Source organism: Anthonomus grandis, chromosome 16, assembly GCF_022605725.1.
Source record: "Anthonomus grandis grandis chromosome 16, icAntGran1.3, whole genome shotgun sequence".
Classification (NCBI taxonomy): domain Eukaryota; kingdom Metazoa; phylum Arthropoda; class Insecta; order Coleoptera; family Curculionidae; genus Anthonomus; species Anthonomus grandis.
In genome coordinates, this window is record NC_065561.1 from 8,674,915 (window position 1) to 8,700,191 (window position 25,277).

At 34.4% G+C, this 25,277-nt stretch overlaps 1 protein-coding gene across 9 annotated transcripts in view; it reads left to right on the forward strand.

The window, feature by feature from the left end:
• Window positions 1–25,277, forward strand: part of LOC126745444 (golgin subfamily B member 1-like) — an 87,235-nt gene that overhangs the window by 1,620 nt on the left and 60,338 nt on the right. For 4 of the 9 annotated variants that reach the window (XR_007663545.1, XR_007663546.1, XM_050453284.1 and 1 more), the window contains exons 4-22: window positions 1,310–1,450; window positions 3,048–3,185; window positions 3,271–3,342; window positions 3,418–3,525; window positions 3,600–3,740; window positions 3,839–3,943; window positions 4,007–4,135; window positions 4,274–4,348; window positions 12,329–12,541; window positions 12,696–12,833; window positions 12,882–13,121; window positions 13,163–13,285; window positions 13,338–13,415; window positions 13,478–13,570; window positions 13,625–13,756; window positions 13,838–13,885; window positions 24,782–24,939; window positions 24,994–25,113; window positions 25,170–25,274. Coding sequence is in view for 7 of the 9 variants with exons in the window: in XM_050453284.1 (XP_050309241.1) it covers window positions 3,617–3,740; window positions 3,839–3,943; window positions 4,007–4,135; window positions 4,274–4,348; window positions 12,329–12,541; window positions 12,696–12,833; window positions 12,882–13,121; window positions 13,163–13,285; window positions 13,338–13,415; window positions 13,478–13,570; window positions 13,625–13,756; window positions 13,838–13,885; window positions 24,782–24,939; window positions 24,994–25,113; window positions 25,170–25,274 (1,881 nt within the window). In the remaining 2 variants the exon portion in view is untranslated. The remainder of the gene's footprint in view (window positions 1–1,309; window positions 1,451–3,047; window positions 3,186–3,270; window positions 3,343–3,417; window positions 3,526–3,599; window positions 3,741–3,838; window positions 3,944–4,006; window positions 4,136–4,273; window positions 4,349–12,328; window positions 12,542–12,695; window positions 12,834–12,881; window positions 13,122–13,162; window positions 13,286–13,337; window positions 13,416–13,477; window positions 13,571–13,624; window positions 13,757–13,837; window positions 13,886–24,781; window positions 24,940–24,993; window positions 25,114–25,169; window positions 25,275–25,277) is intronic. The other 5 variants (XM_050453286.1, XM_050453288.1, XM_050453289.1 and 2 more) reach the window with 5 other exon arrangements.

Here is a 25,277-nt window from a genome sequence, read left to right on the forward strand (position 1 = left end):
ATAAATTTTCTTCTCAAGAGTACACAGACATGAATTTTGTGCATGGCTGTAACGGCAGTACTCATCAAGCAGCTATCGAATATCGACATCGGTTTGCAAATAGATGCATTCCTTATTATTAATTAATAATTATTATAATATATAAGGTTTCGGGAAGTACACAGACAATTTCGGGAATGCGATCTGCGTGATTATCTTTTCGATCGGGGAGTGAGCCAGCAGACATGGATCGTGAAGTACTAGATACTGTTGTAAGGGATCCAATTATTAGTGTACGTCAAATCTGACAAGTCGGAGTACCGCGAATTACTGTTTGGCGAATTTTAAAATATGAGGGCTGACATATGTATCATTATCTTAAGGTATATGGTTTGCTTGAGGCAGGTTACTATTGTCGTCTGGTTTATTCTTCCTGGATATTAAGACAGTCCGGTCTTAATATTCATTTCTACAGAACAGTCCTCTAGACAGATAAAGCGACATTCACAAGGCGTGATATTACAAATCTGAGAAACCTTCATAGGTGGAAATTAGCAAATCCAAAAGCTGTACGTCCATGTAATTTTCAACATAAATTTTCTGTTAACTTTTGGGCTGCCCTAATCGATGATTCATTGATTGGTCCTGTTGTGCTTCCTACAAGGTAAATGCGAACAGCTACTTCCATTTTTTATGGACGAACTGCATGGACTTTTGGAGGATGTCCCACGGAATATACGCCTACATTTGTGGTTCCAAATGAATGGATCTCCACCGCATTTCGGAATTCCTGTCCGAAATTGAGTTACCTTCAACTCTTCAAGTTGGATTGGTCAAAGTGGTCCTGTTGCCTGGTCACCAAGATCATCCGATTACAATCCGCTTAATTTAATTTAATTTAATTTATGGGGGTACATGAAAGATTTAGTCTTTGCGCAAGCTTCCGATACAAGGAAAGATTTATTGAAGTGTATTCAACAGGGTGCTGAATAAATACGACTAAACAGGGGCCAAATAAGGATAACTACATTATCTGTTGGCTCACGGGCATAAGCGTGCATTCAACAAGGGGGTGGATATTTCGAAAATATTATCAATTGACTTTTTGGTAAAAAATCATAAAGTAAATAAAATTATTCTTTATTTACTTTACGTTTTTTTTAGTATTATCTTTAAATAACATACGTGGGCTTGTAACTTTGAAATATTTTTTTTTTAATTGAAAAAAAGGGTACTTTACGCTCCCAAAATTTGAACATACCGCTACGGGATACCTTGTATATTAGGCCCTCTTTTTAATATATTAAAAATAAAACATTGTAATTTTGAGATGGCAGTGATAGCCTAACTCCTCAAGCAGTTGATGGTAAAAAATATTACGCCAGCTTAACATCTAGTGATAGTGATATAGCCAGAGGACTAAAATCGGGTGATGCAAGCAAGTCTAGTGATGGAAGGGGAAAGGCAGAAGGTAAAAACTATAACAAGATAGTATACAGGGTGACAATTTAAAAACTTAAAATGGGCCATATATTAGAAACGAAAAACTGAATCAAAAACGCTGAGAATAATGTCTATAAAACGAAGGGGGAACAAAAATAAACATATTTATCTCACCCTGATCTGCATGATTTTGAAGACAATAATAAAGCCTACTTTCAAATTCTTCACGTACATTTACGAATATTTTTCTGAATATACCACGGCATTCCTGAACTATTCTATGCTGGAGTTGCTCTAGTGACTCCATGCTCTGACTGATTTTAGGTGACCCCACAGAAAGAAATCAAGACGTGTTAGGTCCGGTGACCTAGGCGGCCATTCAATAGGACTTCTTCTTCCAATCCACTGGTTAGGATAATGATCATCCACCCATTGCCGAAAGGGAACTACATAATAAGGAGGTGCTCCATCCTGTTGGAATTGTAATAAGCATTCTTCTAAAGATATATTTCCATGTATGTTCCTCTGATTTTCGATAACCGATAGATCTCTGTAGCATTTCAGCATACATGTCGCCATTTAAATTTTCTAATATAAATATAGAGCCGATAATACCATCTCCCAATGTAGCAGCTCAAACATTAATTTTCTGGGGGTACTAGATATGCCTTTCTCTAAATACGTGTGGGTTCTCGTCATTCCCATAACGACAGTTTTTTTTTTATTAACATGCCCATTTAAATAAAAGGTACACTCATTACTGAAGCAAATATGTAACTAGTCGAGGTTCTGCCATAATTCAATCTCTCATTATTACAAAAAACTGGATTATACTCTCCGGGTCGTCGTCACTAAGTTCTTACAGCATTTGCAGTCTATAGGAATGAAACTTATGAAATTTAAGTACATTTCTTATTGATTCACGAGATAATCTAGTTACTACAGCTGCTTGACGAGTTGATAAAGTTGAATTAATTGAAAACTGACCCAGAATTTCAATTTGGACTGTTTCGTCGACTAATCTCGGTTGATTTCTATTTTTATTCGTGACAGTTTCATTAAATTTGGCTACTAGTCGGCGAACATACGCTGGGCTAAATTTTGATCTAGATGCTATTCGTTAAAACGTTGAGCTGTCCTTAAGAAACATTTTCTATAACATTTATCCTATAATTGAAAATAATGCATACACGTTCAGCTATGCTGTACACCGTTGTTATTAAACATAAGAAGTGATGATTTTCGTTAAAACTGAACCAAAAGTCAACTGTTCTTAAAATAATATGAGTAGTACAAAGTACAAAGAAAACAATAAAGTTTTCATTTATTGTTTTCTTTGATAAAAAGAGAACAATTTTTTGAAATGTGGCTTTCTATGGTATCATTAGAAATCACTTTTTAAGAGCTTCAAGATGATGTATCACTCGACCCCCCTTTCTATTTAAGGGGTTGCAGATAAGGGTAAGATAATAGGCTCTGTTTTGTTCCTCCTTCGTTTCATAAAAACTGTTTTCTGCGTTTTTTTATTCAGTTTTTCGTTCCTATTATGTAGCCATTTCAAGTTTCTAAATTGTCACCCTGGCCTTTCTATCTAATATAATAAAAATCATAATTGAAATTTTTAGATAAAAGTGATAAGTCATCTTCTCGAGCAGGGAAGACAAGAGCAGACTCTGGATTGACACCCAGTGGTGCTGAAAAGGCCAAAGGAGCAAAATCAGGTGATACAGACAAACCAAGTGATAGAAAAGGAAAGGCAACTGGTAATAACTATAACAAGAAAAAATTAGATCCTAAATAGGGAATATATTCAAAAATTAAAATAATATTTTTCTACGTCTGGGGCAGGTACAGCAGACGACTCCGGAAAAAAATCCGGTGATACAGGAAAACCAAGGGAAGGAAAAGGAAAGCCACCAGGTAATAACTATAACAAGACAATATAAATTAGAACTCCCTATTTAATTTATCAAAAATTAAAATTTTTATTTTCAGACAGCAGTGACAGGCCAACTTCTCGAACAGGTAAGAGTAGAGCAGATGACTCTGAACTGAAATCTAGTGACGCTGAAAAGGGCAGAGGAGTAAAACCTAGTGAAGCAGGTAGTAATTATAAAATATTAACTTTATCTAGTTTTTGCTTGTTATTTATTAATATCCAAAATTAATTTTTTTAGAGACAACTCGCAAACCAATGTCTCGAGCAGGTACAGGTAGAGCAGACGACTCCGGGTTGACTCGCAGCGAAGATGAAAAAACTAAAGGAGTAAAATCTGGTGATTCAAGTAAACCTAGTGACCTAAAAGGAAAAGAAACCGGTAATAAAATCGAAATATTATTTATCCTTTGTGGATTAATATTTACAGAAAAAGTATTAATATTATATTTACCAAAACCTAAAATGGTATGATTCTAGATACTAGGCCAACTACTGGACTGACACCTAGCGATTCTGAAAGAGGGAAGAGGCTAAAACCAGGGGATGCACTAAAACCTGATAAAGAAAAAGGAAAGGAAATTGGTAATAACTATAATAGCAAAGTATTTGCCTTTATGTTTAACTAAAATAAAAACTGTTTTCTAGACAGTAGTAGTAAACCGACTACTCAATTAGCTACAGGTAAAGCAGAAGACTCTGGAGAAGTTGAAAAAACTAAGGGAGCAAAATCGGGTGATGGCAGAAAATCTGATCATGAAAAAGGAAAGTCAGTTGGTAAGCCTCATATGTGTAATAAAAAAAACTTATAGCTCTAATGAATGTATTTTAAGGTGAAACAAAAAGTTCAAAAGCAGAAAAGTAATATTGAAGAAGTACTATTTTTGTAAATCTGTCCTATTTGTTTATTTACAGATGAGAGAGCTGGCAAAGATGACGACTTAAAAGCTAAGACACCTGGTGAAAAAAGTGAACAATCTGGAGATAAAGGTGAACATAATATATATTTAGAAGAATACAATCCTAAAATAATAAGTACTGCAGCACCATGCACATGTATTACAAAAAAAAATTATCTTCAATATTTTCTGTTCTAAGTTTACAGCCCACTCAATTAGTATTGACAATGTTGCAAACTCAGTTATTTCCAACTATAGTAATTTAACCATTTTCGTATCTTTAATAACAAGAAAGTTATAATAATAGTATAGTGTTAATGTCAGGCGCCGTGTATAGTATGTTCAGTAATGTGTTAGACAAGAGGGCAAACGAACTAAAATTTCATTGATGTGATTAATTGTGATTGATTTTTTTTTGATATATTGATATACTAATTGAAATTATCATGTGATAATTAAAAACAATTTTTTTTACTTATCACGTTTGACGATTTTCGTAATTTTTTCAGGAACCAAAAATTTTAAATAAAGTTAATCACATCAAATCACCAAATCGAATCAAATCAAATATATAACGTTTTAAAGGTCCCAGGGAAAGTATGATAGCACAGAGTGAGAACATTGTTTTAAAACTTATTTTTAATTGTGATCAGTTGCCTTATTTCAAGTGAAAGTTACCTTATTTTAATTGGTGTAAGAAAGCATATATTTCTTTGAAAATAATATTTTTTGAACAAAGGAATTCTAGCGTTTCCATTTGTAACAGATCCTGTTTTGTGATAGTTCATGTTAGCAATAAGCGGTATTTGTTTAATTTTTAGAAAATCAGATCAAGGAGCTATGGGAGGCTTCAGATGTTCAGAATTTTTGTCTCTTTATAAAGAAAATCAGTATATCTAGTACAGGGTATCTAGAGTTTTTTTTAATACATAACCTTAACTATTTTATTTTAACATATTTTAAAGATCGAAAGGTTATTATTGTAAGTGTGCCCATAAAATAATGCAATACCGTAATACAGATTCGACAAAGCATGACTGTTAATAGTCATTTTTGGTTTAAAATATCTCTCAGTTGATAAAACTTATAATATATTTTTTTTAATATTTTTAGGTGTTTCTGTCCATCTTAAAAAATGGTCCAATATTAAACCTAAATATTTCAATGAACTGACCTTTTGAATATGTGGTAAACACAGATAATTTGGGCGTACGTCTTCAGACTTTATATCATGTATTTTGATTAGGCTTACTAATGGTTGTTCAGCAGAGATTAATGAGAAAATCGCCGATATCGTTAATGTAAATCGCTACCAATTTATAAAATGTTTCTTATATACTTTATAAAAATGGGGTTATATTATTATAATGAATGGGGCCTAACACGGTTCCCTGAGGGGAGACTGTCTCTACAATTTTGCTGGAACTAATAATCATATCGCTTAAAACCACTTTGTTATTTAAGTAGTAAATAGTTATAAAGCTTCTTCTTATGCCAATATCATATAACTTTTATAGAATAATTTCATGAAAAACGGTATTAAACGTTTTATCTAAATCCATAAACATACAAATACTTTTCTTGTTTTGGTTTATTGAATTTAAAATTGCACTGGTTAGTTTAAACATAACACCCTCTGTATTTTTGTGTTGTCGGAAGCCGAACTGATACTTATAAATAATATTGTTAGACTCGAGAAAAGACAGACATTTATCTTTTAGTAATTTCTTCTATATTTTCGCGGTATTGCTAATCAGCGATACAAACCGATAGTTATTAGCATCTGTTGATCATCTTTTTTAAACAAGAAAAAGGAAGATTAAAAAAGGAAAAAGTGAGATTAAAAATATGTTTCAGTGGCTTTAACAATTTTTTTTTCAGAGAGAATTTTTCAATATATTTGTAGTAATGCAAGTCTTTCCAATAAGCCGTTTGTTAAGACAAGAGTTAATTGATTTTATAATGTCCTGGTTATTGACTTACTTTGGGTAAAAAGTGTTTGTTAATATTTTTTTATTTTCTGTATTAGCAGATGAGGGGTTCTGTCGAATTTTATTATATATAGTTTTCCGATATTGACAAAAAAATTAATAAATATTTCAGCCATAACGTTATTTTCTTTAGTTGTTGACCCATATTTATTTTTTATATTTTTAATCTTTTATTTTATTTCATTATTTTGATTTGTAGCCTCGTTAGTTTTCGCCATATTTTTCTACTAGTAGGGGAGCCTTGAATGCTAAATTGCTATTGTAGTTACTAAAACGTCATGGGGACCTATTGGATTGAGAAGGTTAGATCCTAAAATTTAAAAAAATAATGTTTTCCATTTTAGTGGGGAGGTGAGCATGTACAAATCTTTAAAATGTAAAAAACAACAGTCACATCAGAAATGTCTGAAAAGACGGTTCAACTTGATGTCTTGGTTGTCCTAAACCATTTTTATTAATTTGACAGACTGCTGTCAATGCACGCCTCTATAGTAAGGATTTAGCCTAAATCCACATTGGTACGTAATTACGAATACGTGAGGCTATCAAACCTATCTGTGACTTTTATCCTATCCACTAGACACAAGCGTATCCGTAAAATGACGTTATATTTTTACTCGAGTTGTTGGGGTTTACAGTTTTGACCTCCCACAATTGCTTCAACCTATTTTTATACCTTGATTGTAAAGGGGTTCTCAGATCCCATAGAAGCCATTAAAGTTAAAAGCTAAAGTTAAAATATTGTCCTCATTAGCGCAAAGCTCGAAGGTAAAACCCTGTTCTCCTCCATATATACTAGGAAACCTTGGTGTTTCAACTAATTCTGGCACTGATTATCAATTTAAAAGCCGCAATAGTCACATTTAAAATATGTGGAACCTGGGGTCGAACCCAAACTCGACATTCTAAAAAGAATGGTACAAAATAACAACATAGTAAAAAAAATTTGGTAAAAATTCAAAAATAACAATAAAAAACAAATAGTACAACGGACTAAAAGTACAGAATGAAGTTCGAATTAACCAACTTCTATCCATGTTTCCTTCACGTAGGTACGTGAAACCTTTCGGGTCTCTTCTTGGCTGATAGCAATCACGTGGTCCCAACGGATTCGTAAATACGTATCAATGTGGATTGAGCCTAAGTCCACATTGATACGTAATTACGGATACGTGAGGCTATCAACCCTATACGTGACTTTCATCCCATCCACTAGAGACAAGCGTATCCGTAAAATGACGTTATATTTTTACTCGAGTTGTTGGTGTTTAAAGTTTTGACCTCCCACAATTGCTTCAATCTATTTTTATGCCTTGATTGTAAAGGGGTTCTCGAAACCGATAGAGGTTTTCTGGCATAAATGAATAAAACAATATTTCGTCATCTAATTTGCTGAATTTTTGGCCAAGTTAAAACATTGTCCTCATTGGCGCAAAGCTCGAAGGTAAAACCCTGGTTCTCCTCCATATATACTAGGAAACCTTAATTAATTAAAAAGCCGCAATAGTCACATTTCAAATATGTGGAACCCGGGGTCAAACCAAAACTCGACATTCTAAAAAGAATGGTACAAAATAACAACATGGTAAAAAAAAATGGTAAAAATTCAAAAATAACAATAAAATTTACAACGGACCAAAAATACGGAATGAAGTTCGAATTAACCAAATTCTATCCGTGTTTTCCTTCACGTAGGTACGTGAAACCGAAAGGTCTCTTATTGGCTGATACCAATCACGTGGTTCCGACAGATCCGTAAATACGTATCAATGTGGATTCAGGCTCATATATGGAAGGGGTACCTTATGGGATACATATTTTTTTTCCAGTAAAGAGTAAAAAATATAGGTAAATTGACAAGGAAGATATTTTTGTAAAATATAACTTATCTAAACTTTTTCGATGTTTTGTGGTTATATCAATAGTAACATCGATATTCTGAAATGCTACATGTCATGCTATCTGAATTGATGGCAAAATACCGAACACCGACCAAAAAACATGGATGAATATCGCACATACCTATTATGGGGTATAATATTTATTTTCATATGATTTTCTGACGTGCTCGAGTAACGCGCAAAATCCCCGCTTGGGCTCCCCTACTATAAGATTATTCTTATTAATATCTATTTGCTTACTACAATAATCATTTTAAATTTCTTTAGTAATCTATTTAGAAAGTTAGGATAATTTTTATTTTAAGTTCTTACGTGAAGTTTTGTAGGAGTGATTTTTGAGCACATCGCGAAGTCTTATGGATTTTATTAAGACAAGCGTGATCCATTTTGCAAGCACGTTTACCATATCATTTATACAGTGTGTGTCAGCCAAATGGAATAAATTAGCTAATAAATAGATGGGAGCGTGTTGGAAAAAACGCTCGAACACGTCGACTGGTTTTTACAGTTGCGCATTTTTTTTCATAAAAACTTTTTATACAGGGTGTATCAGATAACGGTGGTCAATACCAACTTGCTTAGTTTAAACATAACACCCTGTATGTTAATTAATTTTTAGATTCCTCAGATCATTTTAGACATATTTTGTGTACAATGTCCTATACCTTTCTTTCACTGTTTCGGAAATATTAAGTAAAATTCAAAAAATAATATTTAGAAAAGAAAATTATTTATTTTTCATGATTCTCTACAACTCACTTAATACTTCTTGCCCATTTAGGTCTTGGTAATGATAAAGCAAGCAAAAACTATATCAGCATTCCTTTGTATTGATATGAGAATAAAAAAAACTAAAAATTGTTGTTTACTTTGGTTTAAAATGCCAGGCTTAATGTTGACTCATGTTGCATGACAGAAGTAGTCGTCAGTGCTATAGTTGTTTGAATTTCATTAACTACAAGCCAGCAAAATGGTTCATTTAACAGAAATACACAAAATAACCATTTCTACAGATGATTGGCTATGGAGATAATACACGGACGCAAATAGAAGTAGCTCGCTTATTTCACGAAAAATTTCCAAATTTGCCGCCTTTAACCCAAGGGACAATTAGTAAAATAGAAAAGCAATTCCGCGAGCTGGGCCATGTTAGGCAGGTAAAAAAAAGCAGCTGCGAATGCAATAAGTGAGAATACCAAATTGGCTGTTATGCTTGAGTTTGAGGAAAACCCACATATATCTACTCGGAAAGCAGCCCCAGTACTCGATATTAGCTATTCATCAGTTATTAGAATATTAAAAGAAAACAAAATACATCCCTATAAAATTATACCCACCCAGGAGCTCACGGAAGACGATTTTGATAGGAAAATGTATTTTTGTGAACAAATGATGGCAATGTTTGACAGCAATGTGATCCAATTAGAACATGTTATGTTTTCTGATGAGTGCACCTTTACTCTTCACGGTCATGCCAATCGTCAAAATTGCCGCTATTGGTCCAGGGAAAATCCTCGCTGGACGAGAGAAGACAATACTCAATACCCTGAAAAGGTTAACGTGTGGGCAGAAATTATTGAAAATCAGATCATAGGTCCCTTTTTTATTGAGGGCAATTTGAATGGCGATAATTATTTAGAATTGCTTCAAAATAATCTAGTGCCAACGTTGGCCAACTTGTATCCTGATCTAGGAAACCCACAAGTTCCAGCGAATATGATATGGGTTCAACAAGATGGAACACCATTCCACTACCAAATAAATGTCCGGCAGTACCTCAACCAAATATTTCCAGATCGGTTGATAGGAAGGCGAGGATCGATGGAATGGCCACACGGTCTCCCGATCTGACGCCATTATGGGGATATGTGAAAACTATTGTATACAAAACTAAACCCACTGACTTAGGTCAGTGGGTTTAGTTTTGTATACACTGTGACTTATTTCTATTTACGGGTAGGGTGTTGCCAAGACATTTATGGCGAGCATTTTGAACATCTCCTACATTGACATTATTGTTTAGATTTGTATTATGTATAAGTTTTTGAATATGTTGTAACAATTTTCGGCAAATAAATAATTTTCTTTTCTAAATGTTATTTTTTGAATTTTACTTAATACGAAACAGTCAAAGATAGGACATTGTATGCAAAATATGTCTAAAATGATCTGAGGAATCTAAAAATTAATTAACATACAGGGTGTTATGCTTAAACTAAGCAAGTTAGTATTGGCCACCGTTATCTGATACTCCCTGTATAAAAAGTTTTTATGAAAAAAAATGCGCAACTATAAAACCCAATCGACTTGTTCGAGCGTTTTTTCCAACACGCTCCCGTCTATTTATTATCTAATTTATTCCATTTGGCTAACACACACTGTATATAAAATAAACAATAATGGCTCCAAAACTGTACCCTGTGGAACACCAAACGTGACATTAAGAACTTCGGAAAAACTATTCACAAATTTAACACATTGAACTCTATTACACAAATAGGATTTAAACCAGTTTAAGACACATCCCTTAATTCCCAAAACTTCTAATTTACAAAGCACCATTGTTCTGTCAACAGTCTCGAATGTTCTTTTCAAAAGAATACGGCTAGAACATAATTTTATTATTGTTATCAATTGCTAATAAAAAATCATCACATTTATTTACACAAACGGACTCGCATGAGTGATTTTCACGAAAACCAGACTGATATGAAGTAATTAATAAAGTTTAGTTGCAAAAATAGACTTATTCTTTTACATAAACTTCAAAGAGCTTTTCGTAGATAGGCACAGTGTTAATGGGTCAAAACTCATTATATTTGGTGGTGTTTGGTACTTTTGGAATAGGAATAATAGTTTCATGGAACTTAAAAGTTCACCACTTTCTAAAGAAGTATTAATAATAGTCAAGATACTGTCACCTATAGCGTAGGATACATCACACAAAACTTTTTTGGATATGTCTCCCTCCCCAGCACCAACACTTTTTAGACTTGTTAGTGTTATTTTCATTTTACTCATTGTGACTGGTTTAAAATTGAAAAATACTTTACTAGTTTCAGCAGCCGTAAAATCATTTATTAGATTTGGTGGCTGTGGAATGTTTTTAACAATACTGTCTATACTTTCTATAAAATATTTATTAAATAATTATTAGAAAAACTAAATACTAAAAACTAAAAAAAAATTGATGAGATTAAAGAAAAACTAACTTATTCGAAAACACTCAAAAAAGTAACAAATAGAGTTTTTTCTAAAAAGATTCCAAAAGTTATTTTCATCTTCCACCACTCCATATTACTCCAGCCGTTCCAAATGTTATTGCGATTAAATGTTTACAGGTTTTCCATGACTTCACTTGACATACAGATTACCATCAGAAGTGTACATAAGTTTTGGGTCCATTTTATTTTCTTTCTTTTAGACGACAATTTCAGAATTCTGCGATGTTTTTCTGGTTTATTTCCACCTTCAAACTATTTCTTATAGTATGAGTCACTTCGCGAAGAAGATTTTCATTGGGCTTTTCTTCCATCCCGTAAATGCAAGCGTTTGTTGTTCGTTGATTTTTTTTGCATCTTGTCCATTTTGACCAAACTGAAGAATTGGAGAAAGACGGAAGGATGTAGACAGGCCAAGGAAATGATACCAGACCATGGCAGCTCTAAAGCAAGGCGACTGCTAACAAAGACCCGACGGAGTATCAAAGACTTGGTGGGAATCCTAACTTTGCACAACAGTCTAAACAGGAATCTACACCTTCTTGGTATAAGAGAAAGCCCACTCTGTCCGAATTGCGGTACAGGAGAGGAAACTTCATACCACATACTAAGTATCTGTGATAGGTGGAGTTGCCTGAGAAGGAAAACTTCTTCACTCGCGCATTGGGAGTGGAGGGGTGGGTGATTCTGGGGTTGGCAAAAAGGGACTGTTTAGTCTTACTTGCCGAGCTCTAGCTCCCCCACCCTTACTACTACTACTTGTACCAAACTTGCTCACATAATCACCTTCACAGTAGGTTTTCCAATGATTCATTCAATACATCAATATGTTGCTACGCTTATACCGGCCGTTATTACTGTTTAAATCGGAGCGGTACAAGGATACGTGTTTATCGTATGAATGCGAGCATCCGACTTGAAATACGAGGAAATTTATTTTTTTAAAATTGCGTTATAGATGCAAAAGTAATAGCTCCTGTAAGAGGAAGGGGTAGAGGCCGAGTAGCAGAATCAACAGCTAAGCCCGGTGAACCTGATGAGTCAAAAGTCGACGACAAAAGAACGGAAAGCATGCCAGCTGGTGAAAGAGAGCTAGCTAAAACCAAAGCCAAACCTGATGCTGAATACAAATCTCGAAAAGAAGCTCAAGAACAAGCTATTTATGATACAGGTAGCCTTTTTTTAATATTACAAAATTCGGCGGTCTTAAAAAAAAAGTACCACCCAAACCTAAAGAGGCTGAAAAGTCAACTCCAAATAATAAAACCAAAAAAGGTTAATCAATAGCTTTTTGAAAGATTTTTGACTTATTATAATGATTGTAGAAGGTAAAGAAACTACGCCAAGAGTGAGAGGTAGAGGAAGAGGTATTTCTACAGACTCAAAGTCCCTACTTGGAGAAGCTGGCGGATCAAGAGGTGCCACACCTAGTGAGAAAGGAGAAATCGTAAAACTCAAAGATGGTAAAATACTTTAACCTAATGGTAAATGAATTAAACATTAATTTGTAGATGAAATTAAAAATAAGGGAGTGACAGATAAGGAAGATGGAATAGGTGGTGGAAAACGAGGAACAGAAAAACCATATAAATCCGGAAAAATTGATGATACCAAAGTGAACGGTACTAGTGGCAAAGAAAAAGCAGATAAAGATAAAGCAGTTCGGGACAAAGATCAAAGGGCACCGGGAGATAAAAAGTCTGGAGAACCTGTTGTTAAGCTTGGTGAACAATATGAGAAAAGTCAAACAGGTAAATTAAACTATTAAATAAATATTTGAACCTAATATTAGCTTTATCAGATAGAGAAAAAGATAGTAGGAAGCCTGAAATAGAAAGAGAGATAAAACCAAGTGAAAAAAGAAAAGAAGCAGAGGAACCAAAAGTACATCCCGTACTAGATAAGACGATGGATGGTAAGTCCATTAAGATATGAACAAATATATATTTTTAAAATGAGTTTCATAGCAGATAAAAGAACAGGACAAGATGTTTTGGGTAAAAAATCAGATCAAAAGGAGCCAATTGTAAAAAAAATCCCCAAAGGTATGTAGTTAACCTTATTGTATTGTAATGTTACAAGCTATTTAAAAAGCGATTCATTTTAGAGAGTGATGTTGAAGTTCAGCCCCTACGTCGACAAGAAGATGATTCGAAATTAAAAGGCAAAGACCAGGCTGTTGGCGATAAGCGTCAAGAAGGTAATAAATAATTTTCGTAAAAAAATACATTTTAAGCAAAATGTATAACTAAAGGTGGCCTTGACTCAGTTCGACCAGCTACAAGTCGTGGAAGAGGTAGAGGCCGAGTGTCTGAATCAAAAACTAAACCTGGAGAAGCAGATAGCCGAGTATCAGACATTTCTCCAGATGCAAAATCAAAAGAAGGTAAGTACACTTCGCGAAGCTGTTAAAATTATTGGTAGCTTACTTTGGCTGTATATTTTAATAAATCAATTTTAAATTTAGAGGATGTCAAAAGCGAATGTGGGTCAATCTGCAAAAGCATTTCAGAGGGTTAGTTTTATTATTATATTTACGTCCAGTCCGAATATATTCTTATAATTTAACACGTAGTCCGGCCCTGGCTACATGTCGTGCACCATACACAGGCAAAAAGAATCCGCCGCGCGTCCCTCGGTCGCAACCACAGAACATCCCCCTTTAGAAATGAAAGTGGATGGAACGAATGTATCGCGTTGTTTTAAGTTGTCGGCTCGATCGCCGTACATTACAGAAGTTGTTTTGTTTCATTCATTCTCCGATAGATAGAGGCACTGTATGTTTCATTATGGGTTGTCCCGATTTGCTTTCGGTTCTGGCTGCAGTTTTTTAATTTTTTTATTAATCCAATAAAAAAAATATGTGAATATTTTTTTTTATTAGATTAATAAAACTTTCTAAGGTATCGTAGGTGTGGTAATTCAAAAGCATTTTAATTTAATATTATATTAAGAAATAACACCAATATTCTTTTTAGACATAAAATTAATCATGTAGTACTGAAACAAAAGCATAATTGTTAGAAAATATGGCTACATCGATGTAAATTTATGGTACATTTGATACAGATTCTGAAATATGCTACTGCGTCACACCCTTAATGAATCACCTGGTACGACCTACTCTTAGTGCTTTGATACTTAGTATTTTGGTCTGACGCTTGTGGGTAGTATGAATTCTGGGGCAAAATCATTGACACAGACAAAGTGTTCTGTTTGAATTATTTCACCAGTGGTTTTTAAGCAAGCAGTTTTAAATATTCATTGCTGTCTATATTTGGCATCTCTTGGAAAAAGGAAGCGGCTAGAATATAGGTCTATGCAGCCTGGAACATGTTTTACCTCTTCGTCACCCATAAACATAGACATTTTGTGAAAGGGTCTTAATACCAATTCAATATTAATAATAAAAAGTTAAATAAAAAAATAATAAAAAGTAAAAAGTTAAGTTTTAGGTAACACAACTTACACAACACACGAAAGTACACCACTGGAGTACCCGAGATTATTGAATTTATAAATAGGTAGCTAATTCCTATTTTGTGAAGAGCACTAATCTCATTTGACAGGCGCTGAAAACTAAATATTAATGGGGATAACAAGTTTATAGTCTTCGTTACTTTAGTCTCTCAGTTAAACGTCTACAGCGAAAATATTAAAATCAGAGAAAACAAGTATATAGAGAAGTGGTGGTTGCATACAAACTGGTCGAAATTCTTCTGACAAATCTGCTAGCGCCCTCTCGCTTGGCAACGGAGACTATTGTAACAACTAGCAGTTCACGTAACTAATTGGACCAATCAAAATGGTAGAAAGGCGTGGTCAAATTAGGGCGGGAAAATTCAAATTTAATTTATTAAGAAATCTGTTATTTAAACCAATATCCATAGTAAACACCTAATGATAAAGGTTACTTTTTAATTAGGTGTTAGCATCAGATATTGATCAGGATAAAATAGAATTCTTTAGCTTTATTTCACATACATATCGAAATGAGTTAATGTGCTCCAATAATCAGTTAACAATAGTGTACAACATGTCACCAATTTCAAAATGGAAATTAAATAATGTTTTTCTTTAATACATTTATTATTTAATTTTCCTGAAAAATAATTACTTAAAAATGTATATTACAACATAAAATAAAATTAAAATTATATACATAATATACAATAATTCATTATAACAGATATTATATAAATTAGAATTAATCTAAAAATGTTTAAAAGTATTTTGTTAGCACTGAACTATGCCAACCGAAACAGATTAGAAAATATTGTGAAGATTTTTGTGTTATTTTCTTATCATATGTGTAAAGACATTACCATTAGGTTAATTATATGCATATTTTACTAACACAAACAGATTCTATAGAGGATAATAATATATTAATAATAAATGTTTTTATTTGCAAAAATACAATACACAAAATATTTATAAGTGTAGTACAAAACTATATATGCAAATAAAAGGCTGACAAATCCAAATTTCTACAATGCAGATTCTAGTCTTCAACATTGTGACTCGAAAAAAAAGGAACATTTTATAAAGTATATAGTTCACCTAGCAGACAATTAAGATAATCTTTTCGGATAATACTTAAATGATAAGACTAATGACAATAATGACATAAGTAATAACATCCACGTACTAAACCTGCACAAGTTAAATAGAATAGATATACTAGAATAGAATACATAATCTATATTACTAAAAATGATTTAAAAACAACATGCCAGAACCAGACATAAAGAGCAAAAAAATACATACATATAATTCTATAACAGATTATTTATTTATTTATTTATTTTTAGCAGTACAGCCCAACAGTATAAACCATTTACGGGGCTAAAGGTTACAATAATGTTTTAATATTTTTTAAGATATAGTAAAAACATACATAAACCAATATAATTATATTCTCCGCAACATCACAGTATAAACTATATTTCAATAATTTATAGTAATAATCCCAAATTTATATAACAATAACCAACCACAATCCTAAAAAAGAATATATATTTGTATACCTAAATCTCAATGAGCGAGAATTGGTAATTTATCTTGGCTGACTCTACATTCAGCACTACAACACACCAAATCTAACAGCCTATTAGACTAATTTAACCTATTGCTTTAACTCAAAAAATTACAAAAAGTGAATTAACATAGGTGCTCTTTCTATCCCGCTGGCCTTGATTACTTACATAATTGAGCACATCGAAATCGCCAATTATTAAAAAGTCGCCAGTTATGGCTAATTGTAATAGCATATCAAAGAATCTTTCAAACTTCTTATCGGTTATTTTTGGAGGTATATATAATACAAGCACAAATAGTGGTTTATAATAAAGTAAACATTTACACAGAATAAAATCTATATAAGAAAAACTATTACTAGTGTCTATTGTTGAGCACACTATTGGGTTTTTGACAGTCAGAAGGACACCACCTCCACGCGATAAATTGACAGGTACTTCGATCTTTTCGGCGTACCTCGTGTTCCGCTGGAATAAATTCAGAACTGTCGACCTCCCCACCTAGCCATGTTTCTGTTAATGCGACAATGTCGTACTCGCAATCGCTTATTGAAGAAAAGAATGTATCGATTTTGGAATTTAAGCCGTGCACATTTTGATCATAGCGTGATGGAGTGTTATTCTCGAACATGTTGGGTTGTTTTAGTTTTTCGAACGAAAGCTGTATCTGGTGTTTGTAGTTTTCGTTTCTGGAACTGACGTTGTTCCCTTCGATGAACATTATTCTAATGGATTGGCTACTAAGATTGTCTTACTGGCAACTGGTGGGGCATTAGGCAGTGCAGTTTCAATTGGTGGTAGGTTAGGGCTTGATTCAGATGGTTCAGGATTTTGTGGAACAGGCTTTTGCAGATCTTTCAGGCGCCATGTTTTATTATCAATTATTAGGCAGTCCTTTTTCAACTTAACGGAGTACCCTTGGTTTTTGGCAGACTTCTTATAAAATAGGAGCTTTTTCTTTAAATCAAGTAGCTCTTTAGGTAGGTCTTCTGAGATCGCATATTCAGTGTTTTTTAGTTTATACGCTGCTTTTAACACGAAACGAGCGGCAGAGTTCGTTACAAACTTAATTAATATTGGTCTTATTCTATTATTATTTTCAGATCTTCCAATCCGAAAGCCCTTATCAATGTCTTGGGATATAATATTAATATGTAGCATAGTCTGTGCAAATTCCTATAATATAGCATCAAGATCTTCATGAATAGTTTCCTTAATGCCAAACAGGACTAGGTTGTTGAAACGAGTCTGATATTCTAATTGCTGAACTCTGTCTCTGAGTGCTTTAGAGCTAAAACACACGGAGCTGCTTGGGAGCGTTTTGTGACGAGTCGGTCGCCGATCGGCAGCCGACTGCTTCGAAACACACGGAGCTGTTTGTAAGCGGTGTGGGCCGAGTCGGCCGCTGGCGATGGTCTCGCGCGTGTTGTAGAAAAAAAAAAACAGTTCGCTGCTGTCAGCTGTATAGCGAAAACATTCGAAATGAGTTCATCCGACAGTAGTAGCACAGATGTAAATAGCTCCGCACAAATAGTGCGGAGCTATTTACATCTATGGTAGTAGTAGTGATGAAGAGTTTCTTTTTTTATTAACTGCAAATGTATTATCACAAAAAATTAAAAAGAAAAGAAAGCGGCGGTTTTGGATACACCCTATAATAAGGGAAAGGATACATATTCCAAATCGCGGGTCTTAACTGTATCTCATTAATGAGTTTATCGGTATCGAGCATGGATAATTCCATTTTTACTAATAATTAACTTACACACTGATAACACTGCCTTTTCAAACAGCTCAAAAAACGCTCTGCGTGTGTTTCGCAGCACTGAATACCCATAAATGATCCGCCGACTGAAGTAATAAAAACGCGTTCGGCACATGGTTGATGCGAGGGTACGCGCTGCCGCCGACTCTGAAAGTTTCTCGTGTGTTTTGAAACACACAAAGCCCATAAACGATGCTCCGAGTCGGCTGCCGATCGGCGGCCGACTCGGCACAAAACGCTCCCAAACAGCTCCGTGTGTTTTAGCTCTTATTCTCCTTCTCGAGTTTTTTAACAGCTCGCATATTTTCGTTTAGTTTTGTGCCAAGGTCTTATATTATTTCAGCTTTCATAGACTGCATATTTTGGGTTAGTAAAGCTAATAGCTGCTTATTTGTTAGATCTTCCATTTTGCACAATTATCGGGAATATAGTCTCAACACAGGTTAACAAATTCACTGCTGTAGAACTGTTTACAGTCAATTTTATAATTAGGTTTATTTAAAATAACAGTTTATACACCTACAGGGAGAGAGGTCAAGAAACTGTTTACACGCAAGTATTAACAGCAACTTATTCGACTTACTCATAAAACAGTCCACTCAGTCCTTAGAGATAGCTTGTTAAACTCGGAGCACACAATTCACGTGCACACACCTGTGATAATACGTTTAGAACTCGTATTATCTAAAAAAACAATATATCTATCACCAATACCAAATAAAGTCTTTGAAAATGAAAACAACTTATAGTATGGCATATATCACATACATAGTATATATTTGTTGGTCTCCGATAATACTAACAACATAACATGGAACTATAATATTGAAAAAAAAACTTAATTCAAAGACAAATGCCTACAGAAAATTAAAAAAAACAAGTTATAACAAAAATATTCACTCTGATCCATTCTGGGTGCTCAGCTCTGTTAGTCTCTATACCTATGTCTCGTCTCACTGAACATAGAAAGTGGTATGATATGAGCATGAAATAAAATGAAAAAATAGGCAGTGCAAACATTATAAACAAATTCTCTGAATGATTCATGTAAAAAATTATGACAAAAGACATTTTTAAATAAATATGTATTGTAGTGTAAATCCAGCAGTATCAGCGTTATTAAAATTTGGTGGAGAGAACTGCTCAGAAAAAATTCTATAGCTCAAACTCAATAAAATTCACATTGCATAGCTCTCTTCATGTTTTCTTATAATGGGGACTGAAGGAAATTGAAAAATCTTTTATTACTGTGTTAATTACTATTACTATGTATCTGAACCATTCTTATATGAAGGATACTTACATGATAGTTTTAATCAATTTTTTAATTATCAAAAGGAAATGAGAGCCCAGACATTTTGTAATAAGTATTTATAACAATCAAGTTAAAAATTAAATACTTGAAAGGTGAAACATCTTAATTGAAATCAACTGAATTTGATTACAGACTAAAAATTGACTATACAAAAAATAAGGGTAGTAAATAAAATCACATTTTCTTACCGGACGCCTGGAATTACTGCAAATCAATGAATCAATCAGTCAATTTCAACGTCATTTCTGTCAGCCCCTGTCAATTTTGCCAAGCAAGATGGCCGTCATACGATTCCGATTTTCACCATACAAGCTTCAAGATTGAAATCGAAATGACGTATGACGTAAGGATGGTGATGGCAATGCCAATAGCCAATCAGGACAAATCCAAGTTAGAAAATGCAGGGTGCCTGATCTATCGGAGAATAAATGAAACAAAACAGCTTCTGCAACATATTCAAAATTACGTTCCGCGTCATCTTTCGATCAGCGGACAACCTCAAAACAACCCAACACGTTCCTTCCATATAACTTTCTTTTCTAAAGGGAGATTTTCGGTGGTCTTAACTCATTCGTTTCTGGTGCACCGTCGTTCATGTTTGTTAGCTTTCACTGCGTCACGTTGGCAAAATTTCGCCGAATTTTCTGTGTTTTAGGTTGTGAAAATATTAACCTTTTGGGTTTGGTACATACAACACGTCGATTAACACGCCGATTTCTATTTTTAGTTGTGTTAGTATGGGAAAACATAAAAAAGAAGTTAGCGATAGATCTAGAAGTGGTATTCCCCGCTCACCACGTTACCTAAGCAATGAATATAAGGACATATGCTGTAAAATTGAGAGGCTTGAAAAGGAGCATTTTTGGAGGTCGCGGTCCTCGTCTAATAATACTGCTCATCCAAATTCACAGTTGCCACATTCTAGATCTCGTTATCGTGGAGGCCGTTCTCCGAGTGAGACGGGCCCACTTAGAGATAGGCATGGTGAAATAAAACGACGCCGTTGTCAGGATAAACGTGAGTGTCTGATCTCACTTTATAGTTGAGGCCGTATGTCGCGTACTACGGAACAGCTGTTGCAAGCAGAGTATTGACTAATGGCGTTTTCGACTGGCTGCACTAAGCCGCCCTCAATGCGAACTCGCACAGAATTACAATTTCGACTAGTAGAAACCAAGAAAGAGCAATGTGCGTGTTGGACTCGCTTTGCACTGACCCTGTGCGGATTGGTTTTTTTGTTCGGCTGCATCAGAACAAATTCGTAAACTAGCACTCAGTAAATTATTTTGGAACTGTCTCATAGGGTCGGTTCTATGTATCCTAACCTCAAATCCACTCAGCCGAACAGATCTCAGAATGGGCACTTGATTCGAGCGAATTGAACGAGATTTGCTTTTTCGAATTCCGCTTTCAAGCTCGCTCCAGCACCGTTCAAATGCAACTCTGTAGTTGCTCGCCCCGAGCCCATTCGTATAGAAACCGTGCAGCCCAGTCGAAAGCTCCATAAGAAATCGTTGAGCCAGGGCAGACTCAAGGAAATATGTAAAATGCAGCGATTAATGAAAATGACTCGTCTGTCTTAATTTTGACCGACGAATAGCTATGTCTGATGAGACTAGCAATATATTGGGACCCGACCCTACTGACACGAAAAAACCTAGTTTTAAATAACATTCAGCCGTTGAAGCATTATGGTCTCATATCTTGCATCTTGGCTTGACTAAAGAAGAAGCTGATGAGTTTTGTAAGAAATACGAAATCCTTGAAAAGTGCAAACTATTTATGCCTCCCAAAATAAACCCTGAAATTAAAGCAGGGTTGAACACTTAATATTCTGTAAGGGACCAACTCATATTTGGTATCAGTTTATTTTAGATTAGTCACTTTCAGCTCTGGGTTTGGCGTTAAGTGCTCTCTTAGCGGATGATTTAAATATTCCCAAGGAAACTAAGGAGAAAGTACTACCACTAGCAGAAGGTACTCCTGCGTAATTTTTGTTTGACTTTAATTTGGGGGAGAAAATACAGGCGTTTAAGGCAATGGAGAAAGTTGGTAAAAAATTGCAAGCTTTCAACGTCTCAGCTTACACACCTTGTGTGCAGGCCTTTACTCCTCGTGCTCAGATTACCAATCCTAATAATTTTAAAAAGAAAATACCCCTCACACTAGACTTATTGACCCCCCTCAACAAGTCTACTGTAAGTGTGTTTAAAAACAGGATCTCATCAACGGAGGGAGGTTAGAACACAAAAAAAGCGTCCTCGACAAGCAAGTTTGTAACTCAAAGGAGGCGCGAAAGAGAGGAGGTAGGTATTAAGGATATTTTTGCTGGTCGTTTGGCACTGTTTTTACCTGAATGGAAAAAAGTGACTACAAATACTTCTGTTTGGTCCCGGATTAAAGGCTATAACATTGAGTTTTGTAACAGACCCATTTTTGACAATTAATACACGTACAAAAATGTGGTTAGTTGGCAATAGGTTTTTAGAAATCAAAAAGTTACTTCAGTTAGGTGCTATTGTTTCTTGCAAAGTTAGTTTTGAACAATTTGTTTCTCCAATATTTTTGGCGGATAAAAGTAATGGTAAAAAGCGATTTATTTTGAACCTTAAACGTTTAAATACGTTTGTTATCTCACTCCATTTTAAGATGGAGGATTACAGAATGGCCTTAAGGCTTATAACTGGTGGTTCGTTCATGACAACTGTGAACCTTAAAGATGCATATTTTGCTATTTCAGTACATCCAGAATACCGCAAATACCTAAAGTTCAATTTTAACATTCGTCTTTATGAATTTACTTGTGTTCCATTTGAATTATCATCAGCTCCCCATTTATTTACTTAATTAATGAAATCACTGATGTCCTTTTTACGAAACCAAAGCATTTTGTGTCTTAATTTTCTGGATGATTTTTTAATTCTGGGAAATTGTTTTGATAGCTGTTCTGTAAAAGGATCAATATACTTAAATTATCGCACCAGTTTAAGAATAAAAATTTTTGCAAAATCCAAGAATTAGCAAGATTTACATTTGCATTTCAGTTTCCTTATGTCCAACCGAAAAAAATAATATTATTCATATGTTCATATTATAAAAATAATATGAACTTTAATGCGTTAATGCTCTACCCTCTTTTTTTACATCGCGATCTTCGGTGGTGGGCCGATAATATTTCAAAAGCCTACAATGATATCCAAAATGATTGTTATAAAATGATAATATTTACTGATGCATCTTTAACGGGATGGGGCGCATGCTGCAATGGTGAGAAAACAAATGGGTTTTGGTCATAAGAAAATACTGGAACACATATTAATTTACACAGTATTTAATATTCAAAACTTGGTGTGCTCACTCGGGAGATATGGCAATGGTACGAGCATCGAAATATTTGGATATTTCCTTCTTATATCAGTTCTAGTGATAATTTTGAAGTCGATAATGAACCTCGACGAACGAACCAGGATGCCGAATGGTCCTTATCTAACAATGCTTTTCGACACTTGGTTAAAGTTTTTGGCCAACAAGACATTGATTTGTTTGCGTCTCATATCAACAAAAAATGTTACCAGTATGTATCTTGTCGCAAGGATCCGGATCGGTGGCTGTCGGCGCTTTTACATTAAACTGAAGTAGGTTTTATTTTTATGCTTTTCCACCGTTTAGCCTCTTTTTTCGTGTATTACAAAAAATTATTCTCGATAAAGCAAAAGGTATTTTGGTTGTGCCTTATTGGACTTCACAACCATGGTTTCCTTTATTTTCAGAGCCTGTTATCGGAAAACCAATTTAATTTAAACTTTCTTTAAATTTATTGTCTTCTCCTTCTAGTCGAACTCATCCACTAGCTCACCACCTTACTCTGGTGGCCGGCAGGTTACCCGGTCTTCATTTCAACAAAAAAAGGTTCTGGAAATAGCTCTGGATACGATGATCGCCTCCATCATGTATGTTTTATAGTTTTATCAACTATAAAACAATACGAAAGTACATATCGCCTATGGTGACAATTCTGCCTGAAGAAAATTCTCTCTTCTTTCATGGTATCTATTAATGATTTTATTACTTTCCTCCAGACAGTATCCAATGAACATAATTATAAATATGGTTCTGTAAATTCGCATAGAACAGCCCTAATTATAATTTTACCTAATGATCTGGAAGGCAATCCAGTAATAAAAGGATTTATGAAGGGTATTGTGCGTTTGAGGCCTTTCAATCTGAAATATACCAATATTTGGAATCTTCAGAACATTTTTTCATTCGTTGAAAAACAGGATCATAATTTAAATTTTAAAGAACTCTCTCAGAAGCTTATCACTTCGTTAGCATTAATTATCGGAGGCAGGCTTCAAACTATTTCGTTAATAAGAATAGCAGATTCAGCTGATAGGATTCGAATAATTATTTCGGATCTTCGGATTTTCGGTGGGAAAAGCTTAACCCACTCTTCATGCACATTCCCTATTTCAGAGAGAATCTGAAATTATGTGTGGCAACTACTTTGACAACTTATATCCAAACGACACAGCCGTTTAGGACTTCAGATCAAGATTTTTTTGTTTTTAACAAACCACATGGCAGGGCTAGTAAGGAGATAGCAAGGAGATAGTAAGGAGAATTGGCAAATGGGTGAAGCAGATGTTATTAGCTGCGGGTATTGACACAACGATTTTTAACCACATTCTACTTGTCACGCAGCATCCTGGGCGGCTTTAAGAAAAGGAGGAGCTCTTGATACAATCTTCAGAACAGCAGGTTGGTCAGATACAATGGCCACATTTGCCAGGTTCTATAATTGCTCTCTGTCCAAGGAGCTGGATTCTTGATTTGTTTTTACAGAAATATAATCTATTATATTTCTGTATAGAAATATATCTAGACTAAAAATTAATGTGTCTTGCTCCATTTTCATCCACTCTTACCACAATTTCTCTAAACAACTACGTGGTAAATTATAAGAATATATCCGGACTGGACATGAATATAATTAAACGATCAAACGAACTTACCTTAAGTGAAGTTTCATCGTAATTATATGAATCGTCCAGTCCGAATATATTATATTTTCTCCCTCCCACCTCAAAGTTAACCTAATTTGAAGTAAAAGGTTAATGAAAGTCTCTAAAAAAAATGAGTTGAGATGCGTGGCGGATATCTCAGGCACTGATTTTTTGTTTTTGACTACGTGGTAAATTATAAGAATATATTCGGACTGGACGCTTCATATAATTACGATCATGTTTTAGCCTTCTAGACGATAGATCAAAAATTGTTATACATTTATAGATATAGAACCTCCTGAAACTCAACCACGTAAAGTAGACAGATTAGAGGAAGTAACTACGAAAAAGACACCTGAAGGTAGAGAATCTCTTGACCAAAAAGGAACTGAAAGAAAAGAAGAAGGTACAGTTCCTGAGGGCAAAGAAAAATATATAGAAAAGGTAGTAATATTGCAATCTAAAGCTGCTAAATATTACATTAGTAATTTGTTATAGATTGTCCCTAAAGATAAAGCTATGAAAGATAAAATCTCTGCGGAAGATAAAGGCAAGGAAAGATTGCAAAAACCAGCAAAAACGGAAGATGAAAAAAGTAAAAAGATGATACAAGATAAGGTATGAATGGAAAAACGACTTACTGACAGTTCTGTGAAATAGTTGTTATTTATTAGGTTGATGCTATATCTTTTGGAAAAAAATTGCCTGAAGAACAAACAATTTCAGATACGGAAAAGGATAAAGATCAAGAAAAAATCAAATTTGACGCACACGGAAAGGTA